Below are 12099 nucleotides of genomic sequence, written 5' to 3' on the forward strand. Positions count from 1 at the left end.
ACATTTGAGCTCTACATGGCTCCATGATTAATTCTTATTTCTGAACATTCATATTACACTTTTCTTTTTTTAATTCAATGAAAATGTAACTTAATGAGGGCTCTGGATGGTTGGTTGGCACCTCCATAAGACAGAGCAGACACTGTTAATTTGAAAAGTCAATCGGAATGTAATTTGAAAATCTAGAATCTTAATAGGAGTCTTAACAAAATATTAGCCGAATTTTTTTAGATAATTAGGTATCATAATTAAATTATTCTTCCTAGCAAATATATATGCTGCTATATCTTTAACTTTTAGCAAAGAACGCTAAGGTATGCTATCAACCTGTTTTAGATGAATTTATTGAGCATGTAATAAATCCATCAGATCAAGAAGTATTGACTGAGCATATATTATGTGTATGACATATGTTAGGCCTTGGCTACATGATAAAGATGAAACTGTCTCTGTCCAAGTTTAGACTCAAGGGACAAATCCAGACAAGCAAGCAGGTCTGCCCAAGACAACAGGTTAGGAATAGGCCAGAAATTAAGCCATTAAATTTGTCCTCAAATAATATTACTGCAAGGTAATATTAGGTATATGGGCCATAATGGCTAACAAATGCCATCACAATTTAAAGCAAAGGATGCTCTTTTATAAAAGAGAGGGATATGATCAAAGATAACTTCATGGGAGAGATTAGAAAAACGAAGACTTAGGTGGGGGCCAGAGAAGATGAAGACATAGAATAGCATCAGTTAACACACAGCAGTGGTGGCTTGCAAATTCGTGTTTCAGGGAAGATAAGTAATCCTGTTTTGACCAGATTGCTTAAATAAAGGAAACTCAGAGTAGGTGATGAGAGGTAAGGCTGAAGAGGTACAGTTGTCGCATATCAGGGAGGGTCCTGAAAGCTAAGCTGAATCTAATATTTTGGGATTTAAAAAGTTCCTGCCAACAATTATGCTTCATTGTGATGTGTTTTAATGCAGTAAAAAGAAAATCTGTACTTAAAGATATTGTACAACTGCAACTCATCCTTTGGTCCCTTAAACCAATCTCCCACATGCCCCTCCCGAATACACTTTGCTATTATAACATGCCTATTCATACCATAATTTTCTAGAATCAAAAAAGTAGATATTCAGACTTGAACTTTAGCTTTAACTTTGGCACCTTCTTTTCCCATGTTCCTGACATCTAGTAGACACTGTTGTAAAACATAAATGTCATGTGCAGGTGAGTATTGCTACGTGGGAGGCAATATTGCAAACTGTAATATAAATATTCCTTGCTTCATCTCTTAAGTGATATTGTCATGAAGGTCATTGTTTTCTTTTTAACCAGAACCTGGGATCAGGAACCCTTCTAATTCCTAAACAGAAAAATATTCAGGCAATGTAGAAAATAGAATGTGTGATCAACTTTCTCCCTCTCTTTAAATCATTGGTGGTTTTAAGCAGATAGTGAGCTGTGCTTAGAGCTGCGGAATGTTAGAACTGGAAGAGACCTTGGTCTGACCCTCCTTATTTTATCAAATAAGTGGATCAAAAACAGTTCCAGAAAGGTGAAGTGACTTGTCTAAGGAGACACAGCCAACTTTTTTACAGCTGGGACTAGAAGACCCATCTCCTAGATTCTAGTGTTTTTCTCACATCAAAAGTTACATCTTACCAAATCTCATGTGCCTTAAATTAACATAAAAATTGAGCATTTGTAACTTCTCAGGGTATCACTATTACCCTGATACCTTGTAACAAGCAGGGTTTCTCAAGGTGAGCACTATTGACTTTGAACCAGGTATTTCTTTGTTGTGGCAGCTTCACATACGTTGTAACATAATTGCCGCATAGCTGATCTCTACCCACTAGATGTCAGCATCACCACCCCACCCCCTTGGTTGTGACAACCAAAATGTCTCCAGACATTGCCAAATGAACTCTGGGAGGAGGGGAGTACAAAATCATACCTGGTTGTGATGCCACACCCTCAACAGCTTCCCCATTCCACATATACCTCTAGAATAATTCCTTCATAGCCAGTCTGACCTAACCTAAGGGCCTCATTCCAGGAATCTCATACCTCTCATCTGACAGCACAGGGCCTTCCCCAGGTGTTCTAGTTTCTCCTGCAGTTGGAATCTAGTTTTTCTAGGTTAGTCATGGTCATAGGTCCTGTCCTCCTCTGTTCTATTCATTATTTCAGCATGCATTTGAGTGCATATTATAAGCTAGCTCCTGGGCACTGGGCACACAAGTCTCTGATCTTTATTAGTTCAGTCTTCTGCGGGAGACAAATATGTAAATGAACACCTATTAACCTTATGATAAGTGTTAGGAGAAAGGGTACTACACAATTAGGAAATATATTTCATTCACACTGAAGGTGGTCATAGGGTAATGTATCAAAGAAGGTGGCCAAAAGAAAGTGCCAACTAAGTCATATCTTCAAGGACAAGTCAGGATGAGCTAGGGAGAGAAAGGAAGAGGTTTGCCAGGCAGAGGGAGTAGCGTATCACAAAGCAAGAAGGGAGAAAACCCAGCTTCTGGCTGTCGCATCAACATAGGGTAAGAAATGAAGCAGAAGAGTAAGCAGGGGCCAGGGCTTGAGGAGCCAATTATACCAGGCCAAGGAGTTTGGAACTGATCTGCAATGTAACTAGAAGCCAGGGCAGAGTGCATAAAACTTGCATTTGAGAAAGATCTGAAATAGAGTAAATTACAAATGCGGAGGATTTGAAGTAGCAGTACAGGCCACCTCAAGATAAACATCTGATGTATTGTCCAGCAAAAGAACAGTCACGCCAGATTTCACTCTTGCAAATCCCAGCATGGGAGGGATTCTTGTCCTAGGAGCATTGCCACAAACTGGCAAAAAGCGGAAAGACCCACAAATCCACAACTGTACAGAGGGACAGCCTCTTCCTCTAGCCAGGAATGTGGGCAGGAGAAAACTTTTACCACCAAGGCAAGAAGAAAAACCTTTTCCTCTGGAATCTAAGACTTCACAGAGAGGTTGATTTCCAGATGGAAATTCAAAATACAGGGGTGGGCCAAAGTAGGTTTACAGTTGTGATATCAACCAGAGTTTATTATATTATTTCTTAATTATTGTATTATTTTCCATATGAACGACTTGTAAACCTACTTTGGCCCACCCTTGTATATTTCCCAGAAAGAAAAGTAATAAATCTTGTTATTTTAAATATATGGTTCAGCTAATTTATGGGTCAAAGGTGCTTGGCATGCATGTGTATACTTGTGTATTGGCTATTGAACATACTGCTTCTATGGGAATACAAATTTCTGATTGACTTTCAGAACACAATCCATTTGCCAGCTATGAACTGTGCATGCCTATGCAGAGAATGTACAAGCACAAATGGCAGTAGTAAAATACACCAGACAAGTTGTGATTAGAACTCTTCCACAAAGAAGGGAATCTGGAGCAATTTAAGAGCAATGCTGCTAACCGCGTAAAAATGCAAATTAAAGTGCGCTCTAGGCGGCTCTTTGGGCCCTGCCTGGTCTAAACAATTCTACTTGCTCTCCTAGGGCCCTGCCACATAGCAGGTGCTCCACCAGTGTTTGGAAAAGTGAAGTAGATGCAGTGTAATGGATTTCCATACACACATGCCTCCTGGTTAAATGAAACAGAAAAAAAAAAAAGCTGGTTCCATGTGGAGCGGAGATAGAGCTTGCAAGAAAGCAAGGAAGAGACAGGCAGCATGCATTTATCCAGGGCAGTGAGGGGAGCTAGTAAGTCCTTGCATCTGTGTTCAGGGGACAGAAACCCCTCCCTCTTAGGAGCAGGAGGGGTAATGAGGAACATGAGGTGCCTTTGATTAATTCACAATCATGTCAACTAATTCACAATCATGTCAATAGAGGGGATCAACTTAAGTTAATGTTAGTTCCATGACCTGCCTCATATTTTTTTTAAGAGCTGATTTGTGGCTGAACCATGGTGGCCTTCCTCCCTCTAACTCATCCATCACTCAGGAGGCCCTAGCTTCCTAAAATTCTTCATAAAATTCCAATAGTTTTCATTGGCCATCATCAAATCTAGGTAAACCTTCTTTCAAAGGGCCTCATTTTGCATTTCACTACTCCCTGACCTCTCTCTTACCTCTCTGGATTTCAACCCACCACAGTCGCAGAGGGCAAATTTACCTTGTTAAAACAATGCTTTGATTAAGCTACACCTCTTTTCAAAAACCCTCTCGCCACCTCTCAGATAAACGCAAAATAAAGTCTAAACCTCTAGCCAGCCTTTAAGGTCCTGTAGAGTCCTCACCTGTAAATTCGACCCACCCTGATCACGTCTTTATACCAGGCAATAAGATATCTTTAATGTTCCCTGAATAGGCTGTCCCCATGCCTCTGCTGTGCTTGGCTCATACAGCACAAGAGTGAAATCCTCAATTCTTCCCTCTCTGCCTTACAAGCAATTTCTGAGTCTGGTCCTGCTCAGTGAAGTAGAAGTCTGAGCTCATTTCAGCCTGGGTCCTCATGCGTCTCCATTCCAGTTCCACGCACCGCTGTCCTCCACCATGTTGCTACCTATACCCCAGCCATGACCAATAGTGACAAATGGATGAATGATTCAAGGCTCTAGGAAGGTTCCTGGCACATCTTAGGAGCACAACAGTCTGTTAATTTTGTTGAAGAAATTCAATGTATCAAATATTTGCCATTGTTAATTTAAGATTACTACCCACTGTTCTCCTTAGGCCAGGGACTTTTCTCCCCTCAGGTAAGAAAAATCATCTAAATATCTTAACTTTGATAAAGTTAGCTTTGATATATAAAAAGCAGAACTTCCTCTTTAGTCCTTCAAGAAATGAGAACTCTCTAACCCACTCCCTAACCCGCCCACTATTGAATTTCAGGTTACTTTAAAACAACCGGCTTGGATCATCTCTTACTAATTAAAACGTTGCATCTTCTCTGCAGTTGCAAAAGTAACCTTACCTCTAGCCGGCCAAGTCATCAACACATTCTCCGCGCGAGAAAAATGAGTTTTTAAAATGGAGGTGTGAGCGTAAAACACCTACAGGCAGGAAGAGAACAACAGGTGCTCCCTGCAAACACTAAATACCCAAACGGACCTTCTGAGCGAGCCAAAAGCGTTTAGCCTACATTGTGTTCTTCAGCTGTCGTTTCAGGGATTTTTTGATAACAAAAATGCCCCCTCCCCTTGGCCTTGCCGTTTTCCGTCCACCACTTACTACCGAGCGCATGTCAGACTTATCTGGGCGCAATCTTTGTCGCACCCAGTCATCTCACTCAGCGACCCGCGCAACCACGTTTCCTTAAATCAGAGCTCCGTGGACTCTGCTTGTGAACTACACTACCCAGCGGCCCCCGCGCCCTTCGCAGGAAGGACGTCTGCGCACAAGATACTCAGTTCCAAGTTTGGAGCTTTTAGCTGCCAGCCCTGGCCCATCATGTAGCTGCAGCACAGCCTTCCCTAACGTTGCAACTGGGGGAAAAATCACTTTCCAGTCTGTTTTGCAAGGTGTGCATTTCCATCTGGATTCCCTGAAAGTCCATCTGCTGCATCGGTCAAGAGAAACTCCACTTGCATGAAGATTGCACGCCTGCAGCTTGCATCTTTGTTGCAAAACTAGCTACAGAAGAGAAGCAAGGCAAAGTCTTTTGTGCTCCCCTCCCCCATCAAAGGAAAGGGGAAAATGTCTCAGTCGAAAGGTAAGAGCCTATTTGCATTAATTGCAAAAATGCAAAGGGTTGTGCATGCATTTATGAATGCATGGATGCAATTTTCGCCTAGCGATTGCATGTTTAAGTTTGAGGTTTTCCACAGCTCAGTTGCATTTCCTGTTTAGTGTGTGTCTTTTTTTTTGCAGACACAGAGAGTTCCTGTAAGGCAGGGCTTGCAGTTCAGCTGTGCATTGACGTTATTTGCATTCTTCTGCTAGGATTACTGAGCTCTTTTTGCCTTTTGCACAGTCAGGAGAGATAGAGCAGGTTGGTAGCGTCTAAATGTGCAATGCTTTATATAATTGTAAAATTCTTTAGTATGCACGCATATTGTAAGTAATTTTCTGTGCAACAGAAATACAAACTTCTAAAAAGTCCGTGGGTGAAGATGAAAGGTAAAACTTGAGTTAAACTAGTAGGAAATTAATGTAATCTTATATTCCTTTTGGGAATAAGCCGTTGCTGTGCCAGTATTTAGCTAAATTTCCATTGATACGCTTTGAACATTAAGCAACTTTTGATTTTTAAAGGAAGTAAAGGTGAAGTATGCATAATAGCATATTACAAAAAAAGCATACAAGAAGTCGTTCTCTTCCGAAATTTTGCACTTTACACCAATTGCTTATTGGCTCACAGTATTAGAAGCAGCAGCGAGGATATTGATGTTTTATGTCTTCCCATTTGCGAGATGCGTTGCATCTTGGGGGGCGCGCAGGAATATTGGGAGAAAAACTGTCCTTTGAAGCATTACACCAACATCGAGGGACTGTCCTGTTTCATTAACAACCATAATGAAATCTTTTACGTGTAATCATATATATTTAGTCAGCTATAATAGGTCGGAAGTTCAGGATTATGGTTTTCTTTATGTTTTTTCTTTTTCTAATTTTTTTTTTTACACAGTTGTATTTTGGAAGCTTAATGCCATGCTGGGGAGGGGGCTAAAAAAATAAAATTCAGGACATGGCATCAGAGAGCTGAGGGGGCGCTTGCTGTCAGGTGTTGTAAGACCGACCCTAAGTCACTTGTTTCAGAACAAGTCCTTTATAGAGAAAGCATATGCCATATGAGATTGTATACATTGAAGAGGTGAGTTAGGCTACCTGGGGCACTAAGTAAGTATGCAGTGTAACTATGTAGGTTAAGACCTGGTGAATTAAAGTGTCTTATAAGCATTCTGCCACTCTTTTTGAGTTGTTGCACCACTTTTTAAATTCTACTGGATGAAAATAATACAACTCAGCCCCAAAAGAAAGTGATATATATTCTAAAGAAAGTGACATATATTCTAAAGAAAGTGATATACATAGTTTGAGGTGGGCCTCTGCTTTTCTCTGAGTGTTAGGGGAGCATGAAAATCTAAAAAGCTGAGCGTTGAAGAACCTACAAATTGGGATTATGAGGTGCAGAGGTTCCTTAATATGGGGGAAGCCTGCAGTCTCCTAACTGAGCAGAGAAGTAACAATTTAGAATGGAATACAGCTTTGATGTATTAAAGAGATGGCATCCCCCCATCTGCATGGTTGTTGCAAATACAAATTAATTTGTAGTTGGTATATATTCATTCAGTTCAGTTTAATATATTGTATATATATATAATGACATATATGGATGTGTGTGTGTATGTATACGTGTGTACATATACACACACACACATCCCCAGGATTTGGGTGCATACAAAAATATTTAAAATGTATTCATATGCGTCAGGGAACTTACCGTGTGGTTGGTAAAAGAAAGCAAGTCATTATAATACAGGATAATTGCATAGGTTGAGAAGAGAAATGGCAAAGTTGGAGTTTAAAGATAAAAGTGATTTTCTCTCTGATAGGAAAGTTCCACGAGGAAGGTAGTGTTATAGCGATCTTATCTTTGTACTGTAGGGTCTAAACTAAATCGGATTCCTATTTGCATTTTTTTTGGATATACTCCTGAGGTGGCTCCCTCCTAGCAGAGCAAGTTTTTGAGTTGGAAAGCTAACAGAAATATTAGCATGGTATGCTTGCATTATGGACATTCCCATAATAAATCAGTAAGTTTTCTTAATTGGGTCCCCTTTGGAAGGTGCATCTGGTGTGAACATGGGGTTCCTGGCCAAAAGGAAAATTATTGATAGAAATTGTTGATCATTTCAGAAATGGCAAAGGAGACTTGGCCTGGACTTTAAATGTGGAACTGGCCTAATTCAGCTATGGTATTCTCAAATGGCCAAGACATTTTTTTGCAGTACCAAAACTTCTTTGTAATGCTAGAACCAAATGAAATGGGAGGAAAAGTGAAAGGTGGATACAACCTCTTAGCACTGAAGAATTTAACAACATGTTCAATTCAAGGACCTTTACGAACTTTCTAGATCACTATAATTCGGTTTTACAGACCTCTAATTTAAGGCACAGCACAGGCAAAGGAATTACAGACTCCCTGGGAGCTGGAAGGACCGGCTTACTTCTTTCCAGCCTTACCAACGAGAGATTCCGAGAAAGAATTTCTTAAAAAGAAATTTTGTTTTCCACTGTTGTAACTTTAGGTGGTATGCTTTTCAGCTTGTTTATATTAGCTGTCTGGGGTTGAGCTGACATTTTTCAAATATTAAAGCAGTAGAATGCCTTTTGAGGAAATCTGAAATGTAAGTTAACAGGAAGGGCACCCAGAAAGTGCAGGAATTCCTGCACTTTACAGGAAGACAGGCTACAGGAAAAATGTGTCATCTACATTACCAGGCAGAGAAAAACTATTGTTATCAGCCATAATGATCAGAGGGAGGGAGGGAGAGGGGAGGGTAGGGAGGTGGAGTGGTCTGGCATCTCCCAGTTCACCTGAAAATATACAAAAAAGTTTGACTCTGTTAAAAAGCACTCTTCCTCACCTCACTCTCCATTTACCTTTTTAAAATAATAGTTTATCTTAGTTTAAGATAGTACACTTTAGATACTGACCTTTTAAAATGATTTTAAAACAAAAAAAATCACCTTTAAAAATGTATAGTAATATAATAGGTCAAACATGACGTGAGCAATGCGTGTGGGGCGTAACTCAGAAGCCTGTGGGACAGTGATAGGCAAGGGCTTAACCCTGTGATGGGCCTTTGCTTTTGTAGTTGATTCCACCCTGGGAAAAGAGATGTGTTAATTTCTCATTCTGTGTAAATTCCTTTGTTAGGTTGTACCAGACGGACTTGTCATGCTTAGCCGGTAACCTGAGCCAGTATGTTTTATAACCTCGTCCATCTCAGGACACAAAATCAGAATAGGTGCCTTGAGTTCCCTGGCCTGCTTTGTCCTGGTACGGCACCCAGCGCCTCCCACGGTGGGCTGTGCCTGCACTGCAGGAGCTTGCAGGGGTCTCTGGGGGTAAATTTAATGCTGGAAGAAATGGTTGAGATTCTCACCTCTTTGTTTTTCTCAGATTAGAATTCTTGTAAGCATTTTAAGCATTTTAAAATCTGAAAGATCTAATAGGAATATTTTTAAAACTTCAAAAATATATAAATGATACTTGTTCATTATAGAAATATTCAAAAATATAGGAAAGGAAAATAAGAATCACCAGTTATTGCAATGTACATTTGGTCATATATCCTTCTGGACTTTCTTCCATATATATCTCTCCAAAATATGTATAAAACTAATGCATATTTAGTTAGCTTTTGTTTTACTTACCAATACACTGTGAAATATTTTCAAGTTAATCTGTTTTGACATACTATCCAATTATATTGTATTTATTTAAATAGAACCTTAGTGTTTATTAACTTTTTAAAAACTGAGGTTTAATTAGCATACAAAATTCTATTAGATTCAGGGTGTACAACATGATTCAATAGTTGTATCATTCTGAGATGATCATAAGTCTAGTTAATAGCCATCACTGTGTATTAAGAGATTGTGTGTGTGTATGTGTGATGAGGACCTCTAAGATCAACTGTTTAAGCAACTTTCAGATATGTAATACAGTATTATTAACTATAATCACCTTGGTGTACATTACATCCCCATGACTTATTCATGTTATAATTGGAAGTTTGTATCTTTTGACTACTTTCACCCATTTTGCCCACCCCTGTCTATGGCAACCACCAACTGTTCTGCATATGTATGAGCTTGTTTTTTTGATTTTTGTTCTTTTAGATTTCACATATGAAATCATATGGTATTTGCCTTTCTCTGACTTATTCCACCTAACATAATACCCTCAAGTTCTATCCATTGTTGTTGCAAATGGTAAGATTTCATTTGTTTTTTTATGGCTGAATAATATTCCATACATATATATGGAATATATATGTATACACACGTGCATGCATGCACACACACACACACACACACAATTTATTATCCATTCATTTGTCAGGGGATACTTGGGTTGTTTCTCTGTCTTGACTATTGTAAATAATGCCACAGTAAACATGCAGGTGCTGTTAACCTTCAGTATTATGAGTAGTACCATGAAGATCCTCCCAGTTTATGTGTTATTGTGCATACTAGGGCTTTAGACTAAATTGCTATGGTTATCCAATTCTTCCCCAAATCTCCATTTTCTTTTTCATTGTTTAAAAATAGTTTTTCAAGTTCTTGTAAAATGAAATATACTTGCTGACAAAAAGTTCAAACCAAAAAGAAATTCATAATAAGAAAATGAGAAGCACTGTCACCCTACCCAGAGCTAATTACTATCAACATTTTGGTCACTATCTCTGCATTTGCACATATATGCATATATAAATATGTATGCATGCTATTTTACAATACAAACACATCCATATCTACATTAGATATGACACTTTGCGACTTGCTTTCTACTCTAGTGTATACCTTGTATACTTTTACATATTTGTACATATATAGTTACCTCATTTTTTTAAACAGTTGCTTATTTTAATTTGTAAAAATGTAGCCATTTAATCAATCTTTAATTGGCCTTTCACATAGTTTCTTTTTTTTTTTACAGCTGTAAACAAAGTTGCAAAGCATACCTTGAACATACATCTTTGCACATTGCCCTATTATCTTTTTAGGATGAATTCCTAGAAGTGGAAGTGCTCAGTTGAAGGGCATGCATGGCTCTCTAGGGAGCTAATAATACTAATTCTTATTCTCTCCATAATATTTGGAAGTGCCCATTCTGTCATTTTAAATATCATAGTAGATATTGCCAAATAAATTGCTCTCCACAAATGTTATGTCTATTTTTCTTCACCCTGGGTAGAATAATGAAAAAAACACCTCTACCACCCTGGCCGGTGTGACCTGAATCGGAATGTTGTGCTGTAAACCGAAAGGTTGTGGGTTCAATTCTTAGTCAGGGCACATCATGTGTAGGTTGTAGGTTTAGTTTGCTGGTGCAGTCCGAGGTCGGGGCTTGTATGAAGTCCCTGGTCATGGTGCATATGAGAGGCAACCGACTAATGTTTCTCTCACATTGATGTTTCTCTCCCTCTCTCTCCTCCTCCTGTCCCCTTACTCCAAAATCAGTAAACATGTCTTCAGGTGAGGTTTAAAAAACAGAACAAAACAAAAACTTGTGCCAATTCAATAACAGGTATTAACACTTAATTTCATTTGCATTTTTTAGTAAAAAAGAAATTGAATTTCCCCCCTTTTTGACATTTGTGTTTCATATGTTTGAATTTTTTTTCCTCATAAAATGTATCTCTAAAATTTTAAATTGGGGATCAAATCATTTTCAGAGTTAGGCCAGAACATTCCAAAATAACAAAGCTTAAGTAATGGATTGAAAGATGGGTTCTATGCACTTAAACTATTTAAATCCCTTGTGAGTTCTAATTTTAATTTTAACTAAAATGTCTTATATAAACATCACATTTTATAAACTCATTTTGTTATCAGGACCTGTATGACAATAATAAGAAAAGTGTAATGATCTGATTAAAATTCCAGTATGGGAAATAACTTACTTCTGGACATTTCTGCATTTTTCCGTTATCTTTACAGGCAAAAGTAGTTTTTCCTTAATTTTGTAAATAATTGTTACATAGCACATGGTTGTGTTACATGCATTGTTGCAGAATAATTCTTTTTTTTTTTTTTAGCTTCATGTGCATTGTCTAATCATAAAGGGTGATTTACTTGAGTTTACTAGATTTGTTCGAAGAATTAAGGCTCTATCAGCTTTGATGACCTCACAAGTTAAACAAGTCTGTCACACTTAACATATTAGTATAGCCATCCTTAGTAAATGTGCCTACTTAAGCATCCTGATATAAGTGATAAAATTTAGAGCTATGAAAGAAGTGTTACCATCCAACCATATCTTTTAACAAGTGACTGAACTGATGCCTTGGAAGTAAGTGCTTTGCTGGAGGTAGAACTCGGGTCTCTTGATTCTCTGTCCCAAAATTCATTTCACTAAGCCACACACAAACACTAGTAAT

General features: G+C 38.5%; 1 protein-coding gene across 1 annotated transcript in view; it reads left to right on the top strand.

Moving 5' to 3' along the window:
• The first annotated feature begins 5404 nt into the window (after positions 1-5404).
• Positions 5405-12099, top strand: part of MAP2K6 (mitogen-activated protein kinase kinase 6) — a 94585-nt gene continuing 87890 nt past the window's right edge. Inside the window, exon 1 of the mRNA XM_054573105.1 lies at positions 5405-5696. Within this exon, the coding sequence (XP_054429080.1) occupies positions 5681-5696 (16 nt within the window). The 5' untranslated portion in view covers positions 5405-5680. The remainder of the gene's footprint in view (positions 5697-12099) is intronic.

Source organism: Pteronotus mesoamericanus, unplaced genomic scaffold (genome assembly GCF_021234165.1).
Source record: "Pteronotus mesoamericanus isolate MK-2021 breed Mesoamerican mustached bat unplaced genomic scaffold, CSHL_Meso_final contig_246, whole genome shotgun sequence".
Taxonomy (NCBI): Eukaryota; Metazoa; Chordata; class Mammalia; order Chiroptera; family Mormoopidae; genus Pteronotus; species Pteronotus mesoamericanus.